Raw genomic sequence first — 26,911 nt, 5'->3', positions numbered from 1 at the left:
TTTTCTGGCCACAGTGATCGCAACAAAGTGATTCAGGCTAATTGGCATCTTTTTCAAAGAGTTTTCAAATTACAGCTGGCAGGAGAGATCCCTTTTTTTTTCTCTGACTGCAAAACTGGGGGGATGGGAGCTCAGAGCTGTCTGCGGGAAAGTTCCTTGCCACTGAGTAACTGGTCTGAAAGAACAAGCGGGGAAGAGGAGAGACAGTTCCTGGGGGGCCTGTGTCCTCATAAAACTGGGGATTCGAGAGGTGAATGTTCACTGGGTTCCTCAAAGCCAGGCAGCGGGACATTATGTTAAACAGCCGAAGGTCAAGTTCAATACCTGTGGCATCCTGCCCTTCAACATGTGTTAGTGAACCCCAGGGACGGGCTTAACCAGTGGACCCCTTCCCTCTTGCTGACTGGTGAGCTTCGGTGGTTTCGTTCCCCTTCATGTTTCACTTGGAAGCGTTCTGATTTTCTTATCTGTAAACCCAGGGTGAGAAGTAACACTTAGACCGGATGTCTTTGATTGGGCCCCAGATAAAAGCCACGGGCAAGTCCCGGGTGTGTCATTAGGGCCATTAGTGCTGGTCTCAGGGCTGCTGCTGCTGTCCGGGATAATGTGAGGCTTTAAGAGCCTGCATGTTGTTGTCCTCCTGCGGCAGGTGTTTTATTAGCGCCTCCCAGGTGCAGCAGGCTCTGGACGGCCTCTGGTCCCGCCCTCGGTGCCCACATGGCATGGCGACGAGGATGCAAAACCTGATGCTTCCCCGGGTGGCCTTTTGTTTTTTAAGATTTCTTCAGCTCTTAAGGAATTTTCATGACAATGGCATAAGTCCACCTCCCAGTAATTTCCACACACTGGTCTTACTTCTGTTCTTTGTCCCCACGGAAGTCTGTATTCTCTTTTCCATAAGACTATTTAACTTTGGAAACATCCTGTGTTTTCCAACTGAAAATACTCTGTTCTCTCAATTTTTAAAGGCCTAGTAAATATAAAACTAATCCATTCTACTTCACCTCATCCCACACTGGATTTAAAATGCAGTCTTAAAATTGTAAGCAAAGTGAATACATCATATAAAACAGTGGTCCAATATAAATAAAGAGAATCGGAGCCAGGGAAATTCACATGCCAGTGGAACGTAAAAACGAGACCCGAAGGACAGACGGAGGGAGAAGCCTGGAGCCCAGACCTGTTTGGCTCGGACCTGACATCAAGCGTGCCTGTGACCAGAGCATGCCGGAGCCGTCGGTAACAGGAAACCATGTTTCTGTCATCGCCCAACGCCGTTTCCCCCGCGGGCCCCACGTAAGGGCGCCCTTATCTGTGTTCCCTGACAGAGGGCTCATCGCGCTGCCCTGAACACACGCCGCGCCTTTGTTATCAACGCAGAAAAAAAATGCGGCTCCAAAAATAAAACCAGGTGTTTACAGCTGACCTGATTCGTGGTTGGGGCAACTATATCCTCTCTCAGTTCAGACGCTGGATGTTTCCCAGGACAGTGGAAGATGTTTTTCACTTATTTTGCAGCTGTGCCCCTTTGGCAGCCAACGGAGGTGCGTGCGGCCTGCTCGGGGCCGTGGGGGGACAGTACGCAGTTGTGAGCAGTGTGCGCGCCACTAAGAACCCCAGAAGGAAAGGGCTTTTGTGCATAAATGTCTCTCTGTAGTTTTCTTATTTATTCTTTTTATTGTTGTTCTATTACAGGTGTCCCACTGTTTCCCCGTTGCTCCCCGCACCCCGCCCACCCCTCTCCCACTGCCGCAGTCAGTCCCCACCCTGTGGTCCCTGGCCATGGCTCATGTACACGAGTTCCTTGACTAGCCCCTCCCCCGGCTTTCCCCCTTCTTCTCTCGTTGGTTATAAAACAAAGTTTATAGCATGTTTTATGTATAAGAGTCTTCAGAGCGGCAGAGGTGGCAGGGACCTCAGAGCCTCGTTTGTTGAGCTCCCTCACTGTACAGACGAGCGGGGCTCCGGGAGGTGAGGTTGCCCGACCCCCCCATGCTGGCCACAGCGGGACCAGGGCTGCGGCCCTCCCTGGACACCCGCGACCGGCCTGCTGGGAAATACCCTGAGGCTTCTTCTGCACGCAGGCATTGGCACCTCTGTGCCCTCTGAAAGCCAAGGGAAGGGGAGGCCAGAGCAGTTCACGGGGGCAGATAGATGGTCGTATCCTGAGCTACGCCACCTGGGGTGGTTCTTGGACCCGATGAAAAGCCGCTGAGCTGTTTGGAAATTTACCACATTTCTGTTCCCACCCCTTGGGAACCTGGCAGATAGGAGCCTCCGGGATAGTACATACAAACATACAATCTCTCTCTCTCACCCACACCCACACACCCACACACCCAGCTTGACCTCTCTGCCTGGCTTGTTTTGAAACCAGTCCTTTAAGAATACAATAGGGAAATAACACCGTGTCCTTTGCCTGAGGCACATTGGCTGGAGCACAGAGCCCCGCAAAGGAAGTTACCCTGGAGAGCACATCGCTTTGTCAAGGTGACGAAAATATTCAGGGCGACCGGGTTTCCTAGTAGAACTCCCTTGTTGAAATGCACTTCACGGCCAGGAGAAAAGAGGGAAATAAGACTTTTTTTTTTTTTTTTTGACAGAGTAATAAAATGGTTGGAAAGTATTCAGTGATAGAAATCCTTCCAAGAATTGCAGGTGACTACAAAGGCACACGTTCCGGGTGCTGAGTCTATTTCTCATTCTTACCCGTCACTGCTTCCCCAGTCTCTCCTCTGCGTGAGGCAACCCCTCAGCCTGGAACTCACTGGGGACGAGTAAGTAACTCTTGGCAAACTCCCTCCCTGGAATGTCTGTGAAAGCCTTTTTTGTACACTTTCAAATCAACGTTTTCTGATTAAATTGTTTTGTCCAAGTTCGGTTCTACTGTGTCAAATCCTTTCAGTGCAGAAGAACTCTGCTCATCAAATCAGTTACCGTGGTTTTTACGTGATGGAGAGAAGCCGTTTTAGTCGCTACAGACAACGCTAATGTTTTCCTTTGAAAGAGCAACTGGCAGTAGGCAGAACAGTGGCCCTCAGCCTAGAGGGAGCAACGTGTTTGCCCTGGTCCCGGCCACGTGACAGACGAAAACTGATCAAACGTCCGTGAAATGGCACTGGCCCTGGGAGCCATGTGCTCTGGTGTTTTATTCTCCTTTATTCTCTCTCATGTGACAAGTGGCTGATCACAACCGACTGGGTGGGTTTCCAGACCACGTATCAGAACACAACTATAGTTTGAAAAACACAGAGCAGGGGCTTTTTAGTGGAATGAGCCGCGTTCTCTCTTTTCTTCAACACAGAATGGAAATTTACTCCCTTCCACTTGGAAGAGAGGATTTGTTTTGGTTTGATACAGTTTTTTGCCGACGACAGTAAAACCTGTAGCATTGTAAAAAAAGGCCCTGACCTCTCTGGCTCCACATTTTACTAACATTCTCCCTTACTCAGTCTTATTTCTTGGTGGCGTACGGCTGTGTCTAGACAGGTGTTACTTACTGTTTGTCCCCAGAGGCTGTGTGGGTCGTGCCCAGGGTCTGACCACATTCAGTGGAGCCAGGAGACAGAATGAGGTGGCGGAGGGGCTGTAGGATCAGAAGGGAACCCTGATTTTAGACCTGCACATGAGATCGGACTAGTGCCTCCACTCTCCGAGCTTCCGTTCTGCAAATGGAATCGATCTAGGATATTTGACGAGTGTGCAATTCTAAAAGTCATCAGTTCTAAGCAAATGGTTGTTTATTTAAGCCAAAGGAGTGTTTTGTTATTCTATTAACATAGTATTAGCAAGGTGATTTTGGCAAAAGAGTAACCCGTTCTTTGCTTATTCTTATATCCACAGTATTTACATCCTTTTCCTGTGCTAACGGGACACTGGTTAGCATCAGGGTGTGGAATTGCACGGATGGAACAGTGAAAGAGAGTCTGATAGTTGTGGTATCAACCATAATTGACGCATTTATACATATAGGCATCTGACCACGAGAAAATTCCTGTTCATCTTAGTCTGTGCGGGCTGCTACACAACACTGACTTGCTTCTCATGGCCCTGGAGGCTGGGACGTCCAAGGTTAGGGCCCCAACCAGCTCCGTGTCTACTGAGAGTTTGCTGCCGGGTTCATAGAGGCTGTCCCCTACCTGTGGCCTCATCTGGGGGCAGGGGAGGGAGCTCTGTGCCGTCTCCGTAATGAGGGGCACTAATCCCATTCATGAGGGCTGCACTCTCGTGACCTCGTGACCTTGCAAAGGCCTCGCCTCCGACGCCACCCTGTGGGAAGTCAGGGCTTCCACGTACCAGTTTCAGGGGAACACACGTCCAGGCCGTGGCGCTGTAAGTGTAACACGTCTTTAACAGGTGTTGATGAGTTTGTGCGGAAACCTACTGTCATGAATCCCATGTGCGAATCGCAATGTATCAGAGGTAACGTAGGTGTTTGTTAGACGTGGGCCGTTTGACACCGCGTTCCTGAGCAGGCCCTGGGCGAGGACCGCTGTGCGGCGCAGAGGAGGCCTGGCCCGGCGCCCTGGGCCCTGAGGCCCCTCAGCTGGGTCATAGACGCTTCGCTGGCCCTGCGCGCCCACAGGGAGAAGTAAAGTCAAACGGGTATTAGGAACCGAGTTTTAAAATTAAGCCTGAGAGTGGAAATTGGAAATTATTCCTGCCTGCTCTTTCAGGGTAAAGGGGGAAAGAACAAAAGTCTCTTCCAGTCACAGTGCCGCAGAAGACTGACTTGCAGAGTGCAGTGAATTGCGTAGCGTTGGGTCACTGATTTTGGGCAGATCAGCGGAGAGCTGGCACCTTTAAATACGCGGCTCTCCTAGGTGTTCGCAGGGGAGCCGTGACAGAGCGTGATGAGAGTGTCTGGGCCACAGTTCACTGCAGACAATCCCGAATGTAAACAGACCGCCGTTGCGGGAAGAGCCCCGCAGGGTCGGGCCGCACGCCCTTCAGCCCGCCTTGCCCTGGTCCACCTTTCTCCTGTCCTTTTATACGCATGTGGCTGGTGCTGCAGCTTCCATACGGATTCTTCCATCAGCAGTTTTAGAGCGGGGCATGACATGAGGTTTATCTTTTTTCCTTCCGACCTTTCCAGTCCTGTCCCCCGGAGCGTCCCTATCTCCCATGCTGAATAAGTTGTCATTGAAATGTGTTTCCAAACATCCCATGCTGCTGAATGACAAGCACATTCTCTCTGGGTCTGACCTATAATCTTTTAGAGATAACTTTTCCTCCCTCTTTGCTCACAGGCAGCAAATTTTCCTGTTGAAAGCCCGTGACCCTGAGAAGCCGAGGAACGTTCACAGGCAGGGTTGACACCCAGCTCTGCCGTGGAAGCACATTAAATAGGGACACGCTCTTTATTCATCCGAGCCACCGAAACCCTTAGACAATTTTACTACTTTCTTCGTTTTGAAAGGTTTCACCTTTTAAAGCATGAAAACTTTCTAAAAACCCTCTGACACATCTGGGAAGTGCTGGGATCGGTTAGTTTGCAACAGGTTCCCCTTGCTCTTTGGGCAAAAGTCTGGCCCTCACCCACCTTCCGTAGGAAGTGAGCTGCGGCCCTTCAGTGGCCCAGAACGGGTGGGCGTGGGCGTTGGAAGGGTTTTTCATAAGAAAGGGGCACTCACAGCAGTACTCCGGAGGAGAAGCGAGGCAGAGAGCAGCGGGGGAGAAACACGGAGGCGGGCCCTGCATCAGCAGCCGAGGGGAAATTCCAGAATGACTAAGTCTGTGGGCACAGCCGTGCCCAGGGCCTGCGCGTCCACCCCGTTCCCTCCACCGCTGGGCGTCCTGCCTCTGTGGGAACGGCCGGCTGCCTCCACGTCCAGGCTGCTAACGCGTCTATAAATGCATCCATCCGGAAATTGTGAAATTCTCAGGGGAAGCAACGGATGGTCATTTCGACTAAAAATGACTGTTTGTGTTAGCACTTGATTTTGCAATAAGCAATAACTGGTTGTCTTTCATGGTCAAGTCCTTTCAGACACGCAGGAGCGGAAAATGAGAGGACTGCAGGCAGAGGAGAGGTTCGGGCCAAGAGGCTCCTTCTCAGATGGTAGTTCTAGCTACTAAAGGGGCTCGGGTTATGGGCAGAACAGCTGGCCAGCTGCCCACCAAGAAACTTTTTAAATCAAGTAGGAAATTAATTTCACGACCCAGACATCCGTTGGACAGTGTAAGGGCCATTGGGAGGGCCTCCTCTGGAGCTCGAAAGTGGGAAATCCGTGCCTTTAAAGATGTGTCTGGCATGCGCTCAGCCTGCTGGCTGCCCAGCCGTGCGGGGGTCTCTGCAGAAGTGAGCATGGTCACCAGAGCCTCAGCGTCTCATTTCACAGTTAAACGTGCACGTGGCTCGTCCTGCTTGGGTCACTCTGATGCAGTCCGAGAGCTCAGCTTTTTATGGTTAGCAGGGCCTGGGCGCCCTTGGAGGGTGAGTCTGAAATACCTCGGCTTATAGGTGCATCTGCCCAACTAAGACAATGGAGGGGTTTGTTTATTTGTTTGTTTGTTTGTTTGTCTAGATGTAATAAAATCGTTTAAGGCTGAATTTTACTCTACTTAGGAGTCTAGAGGGGGAATAAGACAGTCACCAATTCCAACCCTAGGTGCAGATTCTTGTCAATAAGCGGCATTGCTACGAGGCCTTTTCCTTCCTCTGCCGTCCGCACTCCTGGTCCCGTGTCCTGAACGAGGAAGCTGGCTGGTCCTTGAGTCACCGTCTCTGTCTCTCTGCCCGAATGTGAGGTGCGTGTAACAATCCAGCTGAACTCTGGAGAGTGTCTGGAATAATTGCCCTGTGATTCAAAGCACGCGGAAAAAGACAAAGCCCTATGGAATCTGTAAGAGTGGCTCATAAAAATTCTTCCACCAGACATGCTGCTGGATCATGGTGACCAGGAAGAAGAACCCAACCCCACCCTTTTCATCGTCCATAACTTCCACGCCTTAAATAAAATGGAATGAGTCTAAATATCTTGGTTGTGTTTTGATTCTAGATTCCATGGGAAAAGCCCATTCAGGACCAGGTCACGGGGAAGGAGCCAGGATGGAAGCTTCTGCTCTGTGTGCTCTGAACCTTCTCAGTGAAAAGGCCAGGTGGTCTGGACCAGGTGAGAACAAAAGGAAGCATCGAGGCAAGGGAGGGGAGAGGTTTTAAAACAAGGTTATGAGTTGTTTATTACTATTTGATCTGAGGCTGAAATTAAATGCCATACAAGGAACATGGCTAACTTTCTATTAAATTACTGCTGCTGATGAAGAGTGTGGGTAGCTTTGCCAGGAAGCAGAATAATGGGGCAGCGAGGTCCAGGGTCAGAGGTTTCGGGGGCATGAACACCCTCCCTTTCATAGGTCTTCCGACTCTGGCACGGCAGTGTCCTCAGCGGGCTCGGTCGTGATCACGATGGGGATGTTCTCCGATAGCCACCCCTTGGGAGTCCTGTTAAAGGACCGTCGGCCGGAAAGAGGGTTTTCAAAGGCCATGAACCTGGAATCGGTTAGAAGGAGTAGCTCAAAATCTGGAACCTTGAATTTAACCATTTTGGATGCTTTTTCAAAACCTCCAAATGGGGTGGCAACTCTGTGGGAAATGAAAAGAAAAAGAATAAATTCACTGTCAAGTTTATTTACTGGAAAGTAGAAACCGACTTGATTCATCATTTTATAAGCATGTTACGCCCTGTTCTCTGCATGGCCTTGCATTTTTGACCTCTGAGACGAGTACCTCCACTGAGGGACTGTGCCTTTGTGACGACAGACACCGGTCACAAACTGCTGTGAAGCTCTCTGCGTGTGCTCTGGGTGGGAACAAAACTGGCCTACGCCCTGTCCCTGGAGACCATCACGAGCATCCCGGCCTGTGGGCCTTTGCTCACCCGGTTTCCCTGCACAAGATGCTTCCTCCCCGCCTCCTCGCCACCTGCGGCCTGTAAGGCTCAGCCTCCCGACACCTCTCCCGGCCACAGCCCGTCCCGAGCCACGTTCCTGCGGCACCGGCTGTCTGCTGTCAGCCTCTCAGGGCTCAGGAGAGGACGTTGGCGGTCCTTAGCCTTCGCGTTTACCCAAGAACTTGATCACCACTCAGCGCTCTATGATTATCGAACTCCGGCAGGCGTGGATAACGATGGAAGCTAGCCATCAGCGCCTGGGCGCCCTGCATCAGCCACCGTGCGCAGGGCTGCTCAGACTGCCTGGGCGCGGGAGTCACCCGGGCCCAGGAAGGTGCTGGTGCTCATTTAGTCCCGGGCGCGTCCGGAGAGGCGGCGTGTCTGGCCAGGTCCCACGAGCCGCCCGGCTGGTCTGTGGCCCACACTCTGAGTGCTGAGACTTTACAGGGCGGTCTCCTTCCATCCTCACGACCTCGTGAGTCGGTCCTGCTAGTGTCCCTATGCCACGGAAGAAACTGAGGCACAGGTCCGTCAGATGCTTTGCTCAGTCTCCCACCTATGACGCTGTGGAACCAGGGTTTGAACCCAGGCCCGCGGCCCCCCTGGTCGCCCTACAGCACACCCTCATGGGGTCCTCCTCAGTGAGTACGGGGCCTTCGGAGGCCGCCTCCTAAAGGCGGTGTGTTTGGGAATGTCAACCCCTTGGGCTGTGTCTGGATGACATCAAACCGTGTTGCTGTCACCTACATGATGCCACCATCTGACTCAGAGTCAGTCCCACATGTGCTCATCTGATGTGATGAATTGAAGAGTCTTTATGACTTTAATCTGATTCCATGGACAAGTAAAAACCTGGACTTCACATCTAGATTTAGGCTGAATCTGGTCCATTAATTTCATGTTTATGAATTCCAGAAATGAATTTTACCAATTTATTTTTTTTTCTTCCCTAAATCAAAGAAGAAATGTTCCTCGGCCCCTCAGATCCAGTGTCTGGGTTCAGTATTAAGTGTTTATACTTTTCCCCTTTTTGTCCGATTCTGCGTTGTTTTCCCTCCCAGTTTGTGGGTCATTTTCTTCTCCTGTGAATGAAAACAGTCCCTTCCGCCCCCTCACCGGTCATCGGCCTCCTGCCTCCCACCCAGGGAAGGCTTGCTCTTTGAAAAGCAGGGCGTTTTTTTCTTTGGCTCCATGGAGGCTGCATCCTGTTTGTTTGAAAGTTTATTGCTCTCAGCACACAAAGTAAATAGAGCCCATTAACAGAAATGTTCAACATTCAAAGTGAGGCTGCTTGTAGGGTAGTGAAGGTCTCTGAAAACAGTTTCAAGTTTTAGTCAAAGATAGAGAAGCCAAAATTTCCGCTGAAAGACTTGGAACCAAAGACAACCAGGAACCCTTGTCATCCCTACAAAAACTCTTCAGACCTGGGTCTGACCTAACATGATTTGACACTCGGTTGTCTGTGGGGTAAGTCAGGGGCCTGTTTCACTAGGATTCACCGTGAATAGATGCTTCCTTGTATATTTAGCTTGACCAGAGTGGGGTTGCGTATGTACTGAAGACGCTGGACGGTTTGCTTCCTGTGACCCCCCAGCACCGGCTGTACTGATGACCTTCCCTGGGCGTATTTTAGCTTTTCTCTGTCCTTCACATTTCCGGTAAATGCTGTATGGACCCAGCGACTTAATACTTTGACTTAACCTCAGTTGCTGTGTTTCTGATTTGTGTAGACTTTCCGTTTGACGCCTTTCAAAAACAATCCCCAGTCCGCCAGAATTCTCCCTCTTGCCATCTCTTCTCACAATTAGTTCAAAGTGTCTCCTATGCCAGCAGTGGGATCTTCTGCACGTCCGTGTCTTTTGCTTATTATTTTCATCTTCATTTTTAGCCCCGCAGTGTGCCTGGCAATTTTCACCTGACTGATGAACGTGGTGGCGAAAACCCGAGTCTCTGAGCAGTATCCTCTTTCCCGCAGAGAGGATCTACGTTTGTCTGTTTGTCCGTGACCAGCAGTGTGATTTAAAGGAGGGGCCACGATGCAAGCTGCGGTGGCCGTGACAGGCACAAGCACTTATTTTCGTGACCACTGATTTACACTCGTTTTCCTGGATTCCGGGGATAGCGCTTCAGCGTTCCCAGCTAAAACCTTGCACTGTTTCAACCCCTCCTCCTCGCACACCCCAGGCTCGGGGGCTTCCTAGCAGAGGGTTCAGCCCTGTGTACCATGATACACAGACCGGGGCAGGGCATGCCGGCCGTGTCAGCCAGGCTCGCTGTGTTACCTGTTAAAGCTCCTGTAATCGGGCAGCTCCACCCTCCCTTCGGGCTTGCACAGCTTCGGGTATAAGGCCTCCAACAGCTCCGGGTCGCTGCCGATGGCCTGCTCCCAGGGCGACTGGTAGTACTTGGGAACAGCGGTGGTGTTGAACTTCTCGGGAGGAATTTCCTTCAGTGGCCCCGCATAGCCTTTGGAAAAACACAGCAAGAATAAGTAAACACAGGGCGCCCGAGAGTCATGAAACTCCACCTGGCATTTTACCATGTTTAATTTCTCATGCAAAGTAAATTTATGAAGAATGCACCCTTTTTATGACTTCTCAGAAAGGAGAAATCTGAAAGTATTAGATGCGTGTAAGTCCCTTTAAAGGAATTTTTAAAAGAAACCTCTATCTTAGTATATATTTGTTCAGTGTAACTATTCATTTAATTTTTAAAACTTGGGTCCCTTCCGTTAACTGACACAAACTTTTAGATGTCACAACCAATGAATTAATTTGAGAATATATATGGATTGGCTACTGTGGTCTGGGCTCCCGGGAAGTAGCAGTGAATACAAAGTATCCCTTGTCTTGGAGGTGACTTGGCAGGGGTGATATTCGGGTCTCGTGGGTCTTCACGTGCTAAGTGGTCTGTAGGCTGGTGGCATGGTTTACCTCCGCTGCCATCGTCAGACCCGGTCCCCTCCGTCCCTGATGTGTGCGCCCCTGTTCGCTTTGCCCCTGAAGATCTCTCTCCTACCTTCTGCGTCTGGCCTGCCTCCTCACACAGCCGGGCATTTTCTGTAAGTGCTGCTGAAGGTCACCCAGACTCCTGGCATCACTGCAGACCGTTTCCACATGCGTCGGGTGACACGGGCCCAGTCCCCAAGGCACAGCCCCGTGCTCACCATCCTCACACTCATCCTTAACTCCCAGCGCCTCCCGCCCCCCAGCGCCGCTGCCCCAGTGCCCTGGCGACTGGAAAACTTGACCATGTCACTCACGTCCCCAGGACACAAGTCCAAACCACTCGGCATGACACACATGTCCACCAGCCTGACCGTCCCCTGGCCCCCGACAGGACCCCCTCAGATTTCTTGGTTTAGCTTGTTGTTCCCTCTGCCCCCCTCCCTGACTTGTTCCATGTGCTCCTTGGGGTCGCCCTCTGCAGTTCTTGTCACCTGCCAGCTCCGAGCGAAGCCCCAGCTTGAGACGAGCGCCACTGGGTGGCCATTCCCGCCCCCGCCCCCCACACCGAGGCGAGCCGCTGCCCGCCCCGTGTCCGTCCTGTGCGCGGCCCGCAGATGCAGACCCCCACTCCCGCCACGGCCCCCTTCACTTCCTGCTCCTCCCCACAGCTGACCAGAGGTCAGGCATTCGGACCCTCGACATTCCTAAATTTTATATTTTCAAACATTTCTTAAAATCCCAGTGCCCTGACATAATTGTTTTGTTTTTGTGCATTTTTCCCAGTGCGTCTTCATTTGGTCCCAGACCCGGACTTAATTCTTCATCGGTCAATAGTGACACACAGCCGTTTGTAACCTCTGTTTCTTATTTTGTAAAATTCAGGTCATAATAAACACGTGGTGGGGTTATTGTGAAATTAAGACAAATATATGTCATAGCACGTCATAAACTTAACCATTTTATACACCTAAAGTTTCAACATGATTACAAAGGACTTAATTTTTAACAGAACAGGTGATGCCAACCAGTAAGTGGCCCACCTGAAAGAACAGAAGACCGGCTGTCACTGTCTCACACGCCGCCCGTACGTCTGAGTTTTAACTCTGACTGAGTTTACCCACAAACAGTTACGGGTGGGCAAAAAGAGGCCAAAGTCGTTCATAAAGAAAATACAGTATTTAACCAACGGTCATACACAAATGAACTCTGTTTTGTGTACTCACTGCTACAAACCTCCTCCTGCGCACACTGCGTGGGAGGGGACAAACCGTGTCCCTTTGATACCATTTACTAAAAAATCAAAGTGACTTGAGTCAGATATTTAAAGGCACAGCGACCGTATTGTTCTATTTGTCCGGCGGTGTATTACCTGGTGCAATGTTTTCCGGGTTCGGGGGGCTCCTTGGATCCGGGGTGTTGGGCGGCGTGAACGGGGCTTGCTGGGAACCGCCCCCCACGGGGCTGCTCTCCATCTTCCCGTTCTGCATGGCGAGGCTGTACTGTGTTGGATTAAAAGTAAACCCAGCTGAAGGCGCAGCAGTATTGGACACACCAACAGGGGCCGTCACACGTGCCCCACTCACACGGGTAGGGCTTAGACACAAGGACACGCCACGTTTCATGGGACCTTGGTCGTGTACACGGTCACTGGTTGGGCGGTTGAGCAAGAAATTTCCCTGAAACCCATCTGAGATCTGTTTCGCGATGACAATCTCTTCGTGACGGTGCACCGAGCCCCACTGTGCGCCAGGTTCTGGGTCCAGGCTTTGCAGCAGTTACTTACCGTCCCAGTGACAGCACCCCCGTCGGGTGAGTCTGCTCAGTTCTGACCCCTCCCCGAATCCAGGACAGGGCGTACAGTCACACACAGAGCTCAGTCCTGGTCCCATTCCTAGTTCACTGACAGTTGGATGGAATTAAATTCCTTAACATGTCTTGTTTTAAAGTTTTTTAATTTTGAACATTAGTCACGTGTGACGGAAAACATGTTCTTTAAGTGGCATCGACTTATGGAAGGAATGGCTTGGGATTTCTAGAAAAAGAAATGCTTGAAAGATGTTTTTCATTTTAGGTGAACTTGTGTATTATTATAACTTACAATTTATTCAATGGCCATAACAAAGCAGTTCAAAAACAGCCCGTTGGCATTTTAACAGAGAAAATAGACGTCATAATAGGTTATGTCCTCAGAGGTACAGGCCTTAGCTCTATAATAAACCATTGTTTTACTTCTATATAGGAAATATGTGTTTTTTAAAGCCAATCTACAACATGTAAGAAGTATATAAAGACAAATTAGCTTTTAAATTTAGAAAGAAAAACTTAGTAAAGAGCATAGCAAATAAAGACCAACTCTGACTATTTCCTGTGAGATGGGCAGAAAATACTTTTAATGCCTTTTATTTCTCTCTTTACTTATAAGGGGATATAGTGAAGTACAGGTTTGCATTTTAGTTTGTAACATTATAGGAATGTGCGGATAAAAGACTATTTTTCCCCCTCTAAAATCCAAATACCATAATTAAAGGCTCTAAATTAAGGACCTCACCTGAGGTGTTCTATAATTTGTGCCAAACACATCGTAAAAGTTACTCTTTGAACAAAATGAACACATATTCAGAATTCCAGTATATTTAGTTTGGTCTTATTTCAGAATTACTTTTTATAGTATACTTTCCTTTTTCCCAATACAGTTTCAAATTTCTAGGGATTTTAAAAAGTCCCTTGTTACTAAATACGTAGGTAGTCTTAACTGTAAAATGTAGATTGTTTTGCTAAATATCCTTTTGCAGTGATTTATAGAAGAGAATCTTAATTATCACGAACCACACTTCTGTTCTGTTTTCCCCGGAGGCTTATTTTCTTCACTGATTTCCGTTTTGGCCTTTTCGTGTGTGAAGCTGACTCACTCACGGCCCAGCGCTCCGAGAACGGCCCGCGCGGCGAGCAGTGGGGCCGCACCTGGTTTAAGAAGGCACAGTTCCCGTTGTTACTGTTTAGGCCGCAGACGGTCCGTGTGGCTGCGACGGGCCAGGTTCTGAGCGGCAGAGTTAGCTCAAAACTGCACCTGTATTTTTCATTTTTAAAATGATACTTCATATTTGAGCAAATGACATTGATCACTAGGAAGGGAGTTTGTTTGCCTGTGAATAGCTTTCCATTTAGGGACGCTTTTGTCTGAAGAGCTCTGTCCTCCTAGTTTCGTGGTCGACAGCAGCAGACCCCCTCCCCCACCATGTGGAGCTGCAGCTCTGCAGGCCGCGGGCAGCTGCGGTCCCAGGCCCGTGTCAGGGCCAGGGCGCCCCCAGACAGTGACACGCTCCTGCACGCCCGCGGAGCGCCCTGTGCCCTGGCGTGTTTCCCGCCCAAATGTCTACCTGGTGGTGATAAGACCGTGGTCCTGCGCAGTGGCCCTCCCCGCCCTTCCCTGCACCTAGCAGAACGCAGTGTGGGGGCAGGGGTGCCAGCTCCCAGTGTCCCTGTTGAACTAAAAGGTTCTCAATTATACATGACATTTCTTTCACTGACCCACCGAAACAATTCGTTCACACTCACACCCACACACCCACACACACACACCCACACACACACACACACACACACACAGCCTCTAACAGGACCAGCGGAGAATACGAGGAATACTGCTTTGGGAACCTGGTAAGACACACAACTTTAGAAAGGCTGCCCGTGTAGTCAGATACCACACGACCGAGGATACCTACGTTGATCTGCGCTTTCGACTCGTCCTGGACATTTTCAAATGTGTATTTGTCAGAGCGTCTCTGCCGCATCTTAAAGAGCCGGGCGCCGCGGTTACTGAGATGGGACAGTTCTTCCAGCATGATGTCTCTGGGGACGCTAACCTTTTTGCCCAGGTCCATGCCATTTATGTCTGGAAAACGACACACGCGTGAGGACACTGAGGTGAGCATTTGAGCCGCTTTCCTGAATCCCACCATGTGCTGCCTGCTCTGGGCTGGCGTGCCGGCCGGTCTGGGCCCCGCGCCGCGCTGGCCTGGGCTGAATCCCGGCTTCACTGCTTTCTAACCCCGTGATCACAGACACGTCACGCGTTTCTCCTAAACCCCAGCATCCTCATCTCTGCAGCGGGGCTCCGAGGAGTAAGACCTACCCTGCTGGGCTGACGTGAGGATTGACTAAGATGCTTCACGCAGAGCGCTTCGCACGGTGCTGGGCACACAGAGTGAGCGGCCGTCAGCTGCCATTACCAGAGGCAGAAGTGAGTCTTTCCACCCTCGGTGAGTTTTCAAACCGCCCTGCTTAGAGCTCTCCTTACGAGCTCAGGGTGGCTCCCACACTTCTGTGCATCGGCCCGAGCTGTCCCGTCACTGGGATGCCCCTCTTTCACCCATGCCACCCCCGCTTCTGCCAAAACACTGGTCACTCTGCGTCCCGCCCCCGGGATCCCAGCTTGCTGAAGGCGGGTGGTGAGTGTGGAAGGAACGGATCCTCCCAAATGCAGTGCAGGGGCCCCTGCGGGACCCCCTTCTCCCAAGTCTGTTCGCGGCTACGCCTGCTGTCTCTGGATTCCCGCGCCGAAGGACCGCCCCTCGGCCCCGCCTCACGTGTCCTGGGGATTGGACCCCGTCGTGTCTCACCCTTTGTCCTCCCACGATTAAACGCAGAGGAGCCACGCCAGAAACCAGAGAGATGAGAGGAAACCCCCAAACACCCAGAACCCGAACAACACGCTTCTGAAGAACCGACAGGTCAAAGCGGGGGCCGTGGGGAAAGTCAACATTCTGTGAGCTGAATAGGAACGAGAAGCGAGCGCATCCCAATGCTCAGGACGCTGTCCACACGGTGAGGGAACGGCCATCGCACCAAACCCGCATGGTAGGGACAGAGGAAGAGCCTCAGACTGATGAGCTCAGCTTCTACCTCAAAAACGTGGCAAGGGAAGGGCTGGAGAGACCCGGAGGGCGCAGGAGGGGCGCACAGCTGAGGCGAGAGCAGGACTGAGAACAGAGGGACGGGGGAGAAGGTCAGGTACACGTGGAGCTGGTCTTTGAAGAGATCGATAAGGCTGACAATTCTCTAGTTACGCCAACACAGGAAAGATATAGAAACACCGGTGACCCACTTCAGGAACCAGGCAGACGGTCACCGCAGACACCGCCGGCAGCAAACGGATAATAAGTCGTTACTACAAACAGCGCTCCTCATCAGTTCATGTAAATTTGGAAACTTGGAGAAAGTGGACCAATTCCTTGAAAAGTACCAAGTACCCCATCTCGACCAACGTGAAGCAGTTTATTTAATTACTTCTGTCCCTACAAGGCTGGTGGGTGTGTCCACTCACAATGTCTCAGGAAAGTAACCCTCAGAGCTCGAGGCTGCACTGGAGAATTCTTCCCCTGAAGGGAGAATTCACACCACGTAACCTCTGCCTGAAAGTGGAAGAAGAGGGAGCAGGTCCCAGTTCATTGTTAAACCAACAAACCCTGACTCCATAATTAAACAAGGAGGACACAGAAAAAGCCACAGAACAACGGCCCCCAGGCACGGAGAAGCATGAGAAAATATTAGCAAACAGAATTCAGAGATAATTCCACACCATGAGCAAGCGGGGCACCTCAGGGGCAGGAGGCCGGTTCAATATCAAAAAATGCGTCAGTAACCATCCACCATCCATCGGACAGCTGAAGGCGAAACGTCCCGCGACCGTGCCCTTGGGATGCAGGGCTGGCTGGGCGGTGTGTTAGCGTGCACACCAAAAGCACAATCCACTAAAGAATGAGCTCATCAGCCAGACTTTCTCAAAATTAAAAACTCACTCTGAGAAAGATTCCATTAAGAGGATGAGAGACGAGCCACAGAGGAAGGAGCAGCACCCGCAGAGCGCACAGGGGACAAGAGGCTGGGGTGTATGAGGACTCGCCGGGAAGGAAGGCCAACCACCCAGTTAGAGCTGGCGGACAAAAGGCGCGGAGACATGTCCCCGAAAAGGGTGTGCAGAGGACAGCTAAGCTAGGAAAAGGCAGTCAGATGGTTACTCATAGTAAAATTAAAACCGCACGGGCCAGAGGGGCCGCGGTGAGAAGGCGCGCCAGGCCTGGGGCCGGGCAGGGTGTGGGGGAGCGGCCCCTCCCGCGCTGCCGCTGGGACGGGGAGCGGGCCGTCCACTCTGGAAAACAACTCGGTAGGTTCGGTTTCCAACGGAACGCAGAGCCCCCGGCACTACTGGGCACTTACCCCAGTGGACGGACACTCGGTGCCCACCAGAACCTACCTGCAGATGCTCACAGCTGCTTTAACCTTCATAATAATAAAGCACCAGAAAGAAGGCCGCTGTACGCCGGGGAGCCGGTAGGGAACAACCCTGGCTCATCTGTACCCTGACCCGTAGCGACAAAAAGGAACGGGCTACGGAAACACGCGACGCCTGGGTACACCTCTGCAGAGCCGCCCTGGGGGAGACCCATCAACCCCCACGCATCATACTCTGTACGACTCCACATGCAGAGCCTTCTTACAAGGCGCAAACACGGCTGCGCACATGGGGAGCAGAGGACGGAGAGGTGGGCTCTTGTGGCTGGCTCAGTGGTGCCATTCTGCTTGGGGTATTGAACTGTCTGTCATTCCCAAGATGCAACCATCGGGGGCCCCGGGAAAGGCCCATGGGATAGCTCTGTGGTTTTCCTTAGGTTTGCACGTGAGACTATAATTATGCTAAAATACAAAGTTTAATCAAGAGCTATCAAGCCCTGGCTGGCGTGGCTCTGTGGATTAAGTACTGGCCTGTGGCTCAAAAAGTCACCTGTTCAATTCCCAGTCAGGGCACATGCCTGGGTTGGTGGCCAGGTCCCCAGCTCAGGGCACGTGAGAGGCAGCTGATCGACGTGTCTCTTGCCCACCAGTGTTTCTCCCCCTCTATTTCTCCCTCCCTTCTCCTCTCTCTAAAAATAAATAAAAAATATTTTTTAAGGAGCAGCTTCAGGCCATGAAAAGGCACGAATGATCTTTAGACGTACAGTACTGAGGGAAAGAAGCCAGTCTGTCAAGGCTACGTGCTCACCAGCCTCCGCTGACACATTTCCAGGAATTCTGCGAGCCAGAATTCACTCCGCAAATAAAACCATTATTAAAATTAAATCATATAAAGCTTATAATTCGGTGAATCATATGAAAAACACAGCAATGAATACTCAAAAAGGACCACTCTCTAAATCCTTTACCACCTTTTTGCTATTATCTGTGCTCTTGATTTTTTTTTATATCTAATGTATGTGTTTGGTGGAAACTATACAAGGCCGTAATGCAGCACATGTCTTCCCAAGTCTGCTTGCAGTGAGCCCTTGATGCCAGCATGACATTGGCCATGGTGGGAGCATTGGCACCACAGAAATTAGCAAACCCAGCAAACCAAGGCATGCCCCTGCCCCTACAAGAACCAGCAGTTACACATTTACTAGCTCACTGTCAGACACAGGCATATGTGGCCGATGTACTTTGCACAAACAACAAATACATAAATTCTCCAAGGTTTCCGTCCATCCCTTCCAATGGGTAAATCTGTGATGTGGCCAGAGCAGGAGTCCAGCCTGCCTGTGAGATGAGACTCCAGTGGACAGGCACTCTCCCTCCTTCCCCTCTCCCAGGGAAGAAGGCTGTCAGTGGGGCACACGGAGTCCAAGGTCAGCTGTTCCCTGCCCTTCCCGGCAACCCCTGCGCAGGGTCTCAGCCGTGCGTGTGAGCGGGATGCCTGATTGATGATATAACTTGCTTGGGACACACATCCCTGGCCTCAAGGGTTAGAAGATTGTCTTTGTGGCATTAGGTCATCTATTGAAAATAATATTGCTGGGCATACTTTCCTGCTGATGGCATGGATGCTGATCCAGATTTTCCCGTTTATTCTCTAATCATTTCATAGACCTTGTATTTTGCCACTCTTTGAAGGAAATCAGTGATTATCTTTCAATAAATATTTAATTATAAAAGGATATCAACATAAAACTTTAGGGTCTTGACCATAATCAGATTAATTTCCACATACACAAAAAACAGAGTTTTTAATCTACTAGAAAGATTAAATAATTCTTACCAATATTCTTTCTCAGCAGTGTCCTCAAATATACGATATTTTTGTAGTTAATTGAGATTCGAAATCTGATATGAAAAAGTTCACAGGTCCTGATCTTTCAGGGCATGTTCCTTCTGCTTTTCCCACTCGGGAGCCACACTGCTCTGAGTGCCGGGAGCCGGGGGGAAATGCACCTTTCACGGGAGAAGAGCCGTCCCCACTGACAAAGCCACCAGCTGCCTCCTCAGCCCTCCCTTCCTGTGGCCTCTGACGAGCGCACACCGGGCTTAAGTTCCTCCAGACGGAACCCTTCTTCTTTCAGAGGTGAGCCCTTGGAAACCGAGTCAGCACAGATTTCTGTGTGGCCCAGCCGCCCTGTGTTTTTTACTGGCGATGCTGATCCTGCCCAAGTTACCTGTTTAGGGAGGTCAGTGAATTCGCTTCCCACTTTGTGAAGATACCCACTGACAGGTAACTGTAGTAAGACAAGCAATCGTTCAGAACTGTTTCCCAGGCAGCTCCAAGTCCGGAGAACCCCCAGAGGGGGGCCCTGAAACCGACCGGCCGTCAGGGGTCCTGTGGATTTGCCCGGCAGCTGCACGGGACGGCCCAGGATGGACGGTCTGCCTGCGTGGGTCCCAGACTAAGCCGTGACGCGCACACTGTAACACAGTGCAATGGGCCACATGAACGGCAACAGCACAGACCGTGATTCTGAACAGTGTCCGGAAAGACTGCAGTTGGTAAAAAGTGTATTCATGATTTCCTCTCTATGAAAAAGTTGATATTAAAATCTATCTGGGACTTTTTATTCTTCTATTTTACATCTATTAGCCTTGATTTGAGTTCTAAGACTATCTTATAAAGGTCTCAAAATTTACTGTTAATTTAAATATTATCACTTGATGACTGCATAAATCTAGAAACATTTAGGAAATGTTTCTAGATCTGGTCAAGATGGCAGTGTAGGCAGACATTTCTCACCTCTTCACACAACCATATCAAAATTACAACAAAAATTTAGAACAATCATCAGCCAGAACGGTCAGAAATCAAGCTGAACGGAAGGAAGTCTGACAACTACGGAGTTAAAGAAACCACACCCACCCAGACAGGTAGGCGGGGCACAGGTGTGGATCGGGCTGGTCCCACATCCACGTGTGGTGGATAAAAATTTGAGAGGGATAACTCGGGAGTGAGGAGTCCCAGCCCCACACCAGGCCCCCAGCCCAGGTTCCAGTGCCAGGAAGGTAAGTCCCCACACCTTCTGGCTGCAAAAACCAGCGGGGACTGACTCGGTGGAAGAAACTGCTGGAGCCCCAAGCAGTTCCTCTTGAAGAACCCACACATGGACTCACCTGCTCAGACTCACTCCCTCTGAGCCCCAGCACCAGGGCAGCAGCTTGAAAGGCACCAGTGGCACACAGGGAGACCCTGAAGTGTCTGGCATCAAGGGGAGCAGAGGCCATTGTCCCTTTTCTAAACCCTCACTCCCAGAGCAGGCAGGCTTGTGCCATATCTGAGACTCCATCGACCTGGCTGACACTGTTTGACCTGCCTTGGAGATCCCCAGAGATGCTGCCGCACCCAACTTACAGGCCCACCCAAGCTGTTTTTCCATATGAATGGCTGGCCTTGGTTCTTGCTTCACAACTCCCTAAATCCTCCCAAACAAGCAACAGCCTGTCTCTGTGAGCCCCCAGCCCCTATATTTCTTACTAAGTAGCCCCAGGCCCACACTAGCAGCAACCAGCCTAGATTCACAGCTTGGCTTCACCTGGGAATCTCCAAGCCCAACACAAGTAGCAGCCAGCTCAGATTGCTTTATAGCTCAGGCAGGGGCCCCAGGCAAAACACAGGTGGGGGCTGACCTTGGCTGCACCCCCCAGGAAACCCCAGGGTCAGTGCACCCAGTGGGAAGCTACAGACCACGTCCGAGTTCCACCACCCATTCCCCGACACAGCTGATCCTCCACTGAGGGCAGAGGTTGGTGCTAAGTGGTCACAGCCAGATCTTGTAGCTGACTGCCCTGGGTGAATCCCTCCCATTGACCTGCCAACAGCAATCAAGGCTCAACTACAAGAGGAGTGCGTACTCGGCCCACAGGAAGGGCGCACCTTGAGTACCAGCCTGGGTAACAGGAAAGGCTGTGCTGCTGGACCCCACAGGTCACCTCCCACGTTAGGCCACACACCAGGACATGGAGTCAAAGCAGCTCCACCCAATACACAGAAACAAACACAGGGAAACTGGAAAATTGAGGAGGCAAAGAGACATGGCCCAAATGAAAGAAAAAAATCAAAACTCCAGAAGAAGAGCTAAATAAAATGCAGATGAGCAATCTATCAGATGCAGAGTTCAAAACACTGGTAATCAGGAAGCTCAGAGAAATGATTGAGTGTGGCTACAAAATAAAGGAAGAAGTGAAGGTTATACAAAGTGAAATAAAGAAAAATATACAGGGAGCCAACAGTGATTGGAAGGAAGCTGGGATTCAAATCAACAATTTGGAACAAAAGAAAGGAATAAACATTCACCTGGAAAAGAAAGAAGAAATAAGAACTGGGGAAAAAAATGAGGAGAGGCTTAGGGAACTCCGGGACAACTGTAAGTGTGCCAACATCTGAATCATAGGGGTGCCAGAAGGAGAAGAGGAAGAGTAAGAAATCGAAAGCTTATGTGAAAAAATAATGAAGAAAAACTTCCCAAATTTAGCAAAGCAAATAGACATACAAGTCCAGGAAGCAGAGAGTCCCAAACAAGCTAGACTCAAAGAGGACCACACCAAGACACATCATAATTAAAAGGCCAAAGGTGAAAGATAAAGAGAGAATCTTAAAAGCAGCAAGAGGAAAGCAGATAGTTACCTACAAAGGGGTGCCTATGAGACTATCAGTTGATTTCTCAAAAGAAACTTTGCAGGCAAGAAGGACTGGCAAGAAGTATTCAAGGTGATGAAATGCAAGGACCTACAACCAAGATTCCTCTATCCAACAAAGCTATCATCTATAATGGGAGGGCAGATAAAGTGCTTCCCAGACAAGGTAAAGCTGAAGGAGTTCATCATCACCAAGCCCTTATTGTATGAAATGTTAAAGGGACTTATTAAGAAAAAGAAGATGATAGAAACTATGAACAGCAAAATGGCAACAAGCTTACAACTATCAACAACTGAATTTAAAAAAAAACTAAGCAAACAAGCAGAACGGGAACAGAATCATAGATATGGGGATCATTTTGAGGGTTATCAGCTGGGAGGGGGAGGGGGAAGGGGAGAAATGGGGAAATGGTGCAGGGACTAAGAAGCATAATCAGTTGGTACAAAATAGACAGGGGGGATGTTAAGAATAACATAGGAAAGGGTGAAGCCAAAGAACATACATGCACGACCCATAGACATGAACTAAGGATGTGGGGATCGCTGGAGGGAAGGGTTAGGGCAAAGGGAAAGTAATTAGGACAACTATAACAGCTTTTTCAATAAAATATACTTAAAAAGGAAGGAAAAGAAAAGAAATGAGATCCCCAATGTACTGAACCCCACAAACAGAATCACCGAGTGCTGTTCACAGGACGTACACCTAGAGCGTGTGAGTGCGAACAAGACCCAAAGGCACTAGGACGATGGGACGGTGTGGCCACCATGTACACCGTCACTTCAGCTCGGCTGTAAACTAGAACTCAGCCTGGCTCTCTGCTGCCGCTTCTCCGAGGGCCTCGCTGCGGCGTCAGCTGTTGAAGTCACGCTCGGAACACCTCTGAGTTCCCAGGGATTCCTGCACACCAATTTTCAAGATAAAATGTCTTATGTTTTAGGATTAGGAGAAACTAAACCAAAGAAAACTAACCAACGTGCACACTAAAGCATCAGGTTCTTTTTCCTGCCCCCCAACTTTGATCTGTGGTACCGAAGGCCTTCCAGTGCCCTTATTTTGATGGATGTGACTTGATTGACTGGGTATCTCACACGGGAAAAGTAAAAGGGTCCTCACATAATCTCCCACCTGAAAATCAAGATGTCACACTCTGGACTTTTCAAAGGGTTCTTGCAACGTACGTCAGTATCATCCTTGCCTTTGTTATTGGGGAGCCACTTGGCCACACTGATGTCCCTCGTGGGCCCGTGGCCCCATCGAGTGGAACACAGAGTCAGAGAACGAGCTGCGTCAGCACGTGGGACACAACTGGACTGCAGACATACTGGGTCCAGGAGAGTCACAACGTGGGGTGCAGGCAGCAGAGGCTGGGAGCTCACGTTTTCACCAAGTGTACCCCGTCTCGTGTGGTTTAGTCCACGCGGACAGGACTTCTCAGTAATACACTGAGCTCATTTCTCCTGCAGACGGGATGAGTGTTCGGAGGTAAGACTCCCAGTTTTTTTTTTATTTTTACCTTTTTGCACTGATGGATCTCAAAGGCTCACCGGCTGCGGTCTGCCCCCAGCAAGGACTGGACTGAACTCCCCTCGTGGTTAGAAGAGGGCTTGTTCGTCCATCTTAGTAACACAGCCCTTTCTCTTCCAGGAGAATTTTTTTCAAAAGGAATATAAAAAAAAATTAGTTTTAATATCACAAACCATTCCTGATGCACCAGGGAAGAAGGGCCTTGAAAACATTCTTCTCTCTTCATTTTTACGAAGGACGATCCCGTCCCCCCGTGACTGAGTTCGTCTCCGTTTGAACTGAATTCAGACTGAACGGAAGCCGCCACGTGCTTTCCCATCAGTCGTCCCGGTGCTCACCGCCGGGCAAGTGCCCGGAGAGGTTTCTCTGCCGCCCGGCCCCCACTCCTGCGCCCTTCGAAACACGGCGCCCCCCTGCGCTCCCGACCTGCAGACGTCAGGCCACGTGCAGACACTGCAGTTCCCCAGGAGGCCCAGAGGCCACGGGAAGGGCCCACTTAAGCCGCTTCAGGAGGCGCTGCAGCTCTTTTACGGCAGGCGAGGTGGGAGGTCTGCGAGGACCCCGGCGCTGTCTGGATAGCTTGCATCCAGAGGCAGCGTGTGACCCCGCTCACAGGGCCGGGACTCTCCCGTGACCGGGAGGGGGGCTGCCGGGGACTTCACACGGCCGGGACCCGCTGGAGCCAAGACTGTCGTGTTGAGAGGCTTCTTCCCCCATGAGATAGAATTGTATTTTTTATATCTCGTAATCACAAAAGTTATGCTATATATAAAAAAAAAAAAAAGGTATTCTCGTCCTCGTAGGTCTGTGCCTGGACTAGCAGGGTAATGCCCAACATACGATTCAAACCGGCCACACGTGCAGTGGGCCGATGGATTCATGGTTATGGTGCAGTGAGAGAGCGGTCACTCGCCTCAGGTCGAGTTTTAAGGTAAAGAATCCAGTCTCAAGCTCAGGCGATCATCTGCTTTTGCCACATTGAGCGAGAAAACTGTAAAAATAATTTCAAGTGAACGACCTGAAGCCGCCAATGCAAAGAAACGATACGTGGTAAAGAAGCGCGCATTTTGAGACTTTGGATCGATTTCAGTTCTGAACCCTTACTCAGAATTAGTCTCACTTCATGCCAAGCTCGTGGGACATCATGAAATACGGACCTGGCCGAGCCCAGTGTGCCGACGCTGTTTTGCCAAAAACAGAAAACTTAGCCGCAGGCCCCTTTCCGTTGAACGGCCCCATCTGGGGCGCATCTCACACCAGCCTGCGCCGGCTCCGTTCCGCCCTCATTAGGGGACGAGAGCTGAAAACACTGCCCGCCCGCTCCCCGGCCGCCCCCTCCGGGTCTCATGCTTCTAGGTCTCAATATTGCTCAGGTGGAAGGTTACAGTCCTTGTCCAAGGAGGAGGGGACCACAGGGGCACCCCGAAAACTGCCCAGATATCTCTGGAGGGGCTCAAATCAGTCCTTAAAGGGACCCGGACAGCCCACTCGCTCTCCTTGCGCACTGATGCTCTCCTTGGCTCATGAACAAAGCTGGATTTCCCTCACAGCGACCGACGTGCAACATAAAACGCAATGCTCTCCGGGGTTTTTGCTGGAACCTAAAGCAAAGGAGAGAGTGGAATATTCCCTTCCGTCTAATTTATACTGAAACACTTTTTTGGAATCACAGGCTTTAAGACTACAAGAACTTTATATTTTCCTAGAAATTATAAATTAAAGCAGATTTTCACACAAAATATCTTGGTAGATTAATTACTAAATATGATGACTGGTTTCAGGATTAAGGACATTGACAATGAACATGAATTCCAACTTAACATCTTTTGTTGGAAAATAAAAAGGATGCTAGAACATCTTTTAAATGGCTTATGTAATATAAGGGGAAACAGGTCAAGGTTTGTCATCTGGGACGGACCATGAAGACAAATATGAGACCTGCCCAGAAGAAGGAGAAGAAGAAGGACGGAGGGCGATACTGCCCCGTGACGTGGAAGGCCAGCTCACAGAATGCACATCAGCTGTCAGGCGGAGCAGTTGTTCATCTGAAAATAGCTTCCAGATGAGAAAGGACTACAAAGAGATTAGCCACCCCGGGCTGCTCCACCCCCCGGCGCTCCAGGCTGCTGTGACAGAGGACCAGGAATGCAAAGGACCGCAGCCCAAGACGCTAACGTCAGGGAGGGCGTGCGTGAGTGCGGAGCTGCATCCATGCCACCCGGGGTTTTATGGTACCATGTCCATGAACTTCCTTCACAACGGCCGACGCTTGCTGCTTCCTCTGCTTCACCATGGCGCTGTGTGACAGCATCTCTCTTTGTCCCCTGTGAGAAATAAACCGTGTTGAAGCCACATGAAGAACCCGTCCTTTTGGAAGAGAGCATCTTTGCTCTTTGTCTGAGGCAGAACCCATGATCTTAGACAGGCGGCCTCGCGGCGGCCGGGGCTGAGTCCCGTCTGTGCCCTGGCAGCCCGGTCGCCGGCCCGGGAGACAGTGTGAGAGCTGCCCCCACACACCCCACGCTCTTCTCCAGCCCGCTTCCCTCCGTCAGTGTTTGCTCGCTGGCCTTCACCGGCACCAGCATCCCAGGGCGCCCGCACACCACTTCCAGCACCCGGTGAGGGCGGAGAAAGGACGCCCGCGGAAACCACAGTGCTTTGGTGGTGACATTTTAAAACTGGCCTCGACAGCTGTCCTTTGAAGCAAAGAATGCCCATTTATGAGTCACAACCCTGAACCGTCCCGCACGAGGGAGGGAGAAAACCCTTTAGGGGGACAAGACACCCACCTTGCTCGCACACCGCGCCCCGAGGTCGGAGGAGAGACTGGCCGTGGAGTCGGGGTGCCTCTGGGGCCTGGTGGACTTTATCCCTGAGCCTCAGATGGCATGGCCCCTCGCTCTGACTCCGGCTGGGGGCTGAGCCTTTCTGAAGAGACTGGCATGCAGCTGACATCAACCGACTATATATAGCACCAAATACTTCAGCTACTCATATCTTCCTGGCCAAAGAGAGGGACAGAGGAGGGTAGGTTCTCTCCATCGCGTTTCTGCGTGGTGAGACGGCTGAGCATACGGAGCATTTTGTGGAGCGTCGTCTGTTGGACGAGACGGTAGCCAAAGGGGACTTGGAGACCTTTTCAGGAGGTAGCTCTCGTGCTACATCTTAACTGAGATGGTCAATGCGCACGAGTAAGGACAGGGTGGCAGATGACTAACAATGAAAACGGAGGCGTGGGTGACGCATGGACGGGGTTGCAAGGAGAAGGCAAGCGATGGGGAGTGGCCGGCACCACGGCCCACGGCTGGGCTCAGAAGGATGGGTCACACCCGTCCGGTGAAGCGGGGAGCATTCTGAAGTGGACGTCAGGTGCTGAGCCACGAGCTGTCTGATAAAAGCTTAGACGCCCGCCGGGCCAGGCTCGTCGAAGAGGCCTGCAGGGCCGGGCACACACGGCGGCCATCTCTGCCGGCCCTGCAGCCGGGGTCCCCGCCCTGGGGAGGGCAGCCGCGCCGCCTCCTGCGGGTCCCGGGACAGGGACCACACTCCGGCTTCTGGGCCCGTCCCCACCCCAGTGGCTCTGTCACGCATGCAAGACTCAAGGGTCTCGCGGGCCCTTC

General features: G+C 51.0%; 1 protein-coding gene and 1 long non-coding RNA gene across 2 annotated transcripts; one reads left to right on the top strand and one right to left on the bottom strand.

Annotated features, from left to right (window-relative positions):
* Positions 1 to 200: 200 nt before the first annotated feature.
* Positions 201 to 2,875, top strand: LOC149999160 (uncharacterized). The gene is made up of 2 exons (XR_016513449.1): positions 201 to 1,544; positions 2,604 to 2,875. It is a non-coding gene; the product is annotated as an uncharacterized LOC149999160 (long non-coding RNA).
* Positions 2,876 to 7,152: 4,277 nt separating this feature from the next.
* Positions 7,153 to 26,243, bottom strand: MYOZ2 (myozenin 2). The gene is made up of 6 exons (XM_090288746.1): positions 26,081 to 26,243; positions 25,527 to 25,615; positions 14,563 to 14,732; positions 12,210 to 12,339; positions 10,175 to 10,358; positions 7,153 to 7,585 (listed from the first exon to the last, which is right to left on the bottom strand). The coding sequence occupies exons 2-6, from the start codon at positions 25,600 to 25,602 to the stop codon at positions 7,351 to 7,353; spliced, it is 795 nt and encodes a 264-aa protein (XP_090144872.1). The 5' UTR covers positions 25,603 to 25,615; positions 26,081 to 26,243; the 3' UTR covers positions 7,153 to 7,350.
* Between the last annotated feature and the right edge of the window lie 668 nt (positions 26,244 to 26,911).

Source organism: Furipterus horrens, unplaced genomic scaffold (genome assembly GCF_987537825.1).
Source record: "Furipterus horrens unplaced genomic scaffold, mFurHor1.1.pri manual_scaffold_10, whole genome shotgun sequence".
NCBI classification, from domain to species: domain Eukaryota; kingdom Metazoa; phylum Chordata; class Mammalia; order Chiroptera; family Furipteridae; genus Furipterus; species Furipterus horrens.
The sequence above is the reverse complement of the archived record's forward strand: the minus strand, read 5'-3'. Positions and strand labels throughout refer to the sequence as shown.

Excerpts from the sequence above, each read along its gene's own strand:
- MYOZ2 (XM_090288746.1), bottom strand. The coding sequence starts at position 25,602 with ATGCTGTCACACAGCGCCATGGTGAAGCAGAGGAAGCAGCAAGCGTCG. Across the intron at positions 14,733-25,526 it reads GAAGGAAGTTCATGGACATG|ACATAAATGGCATGGACCTG; the intron begins GTACCATAAAAC and ends GTCGTTTTCCAG. Across the intron at positions 12,340-14,562 it reads AGTCGAAAGCGCAGATCAAC|TACAGCCTCGCCATGCAGAA; the intron begins GTAGGTATCCTC and ends AATCCAACACAG.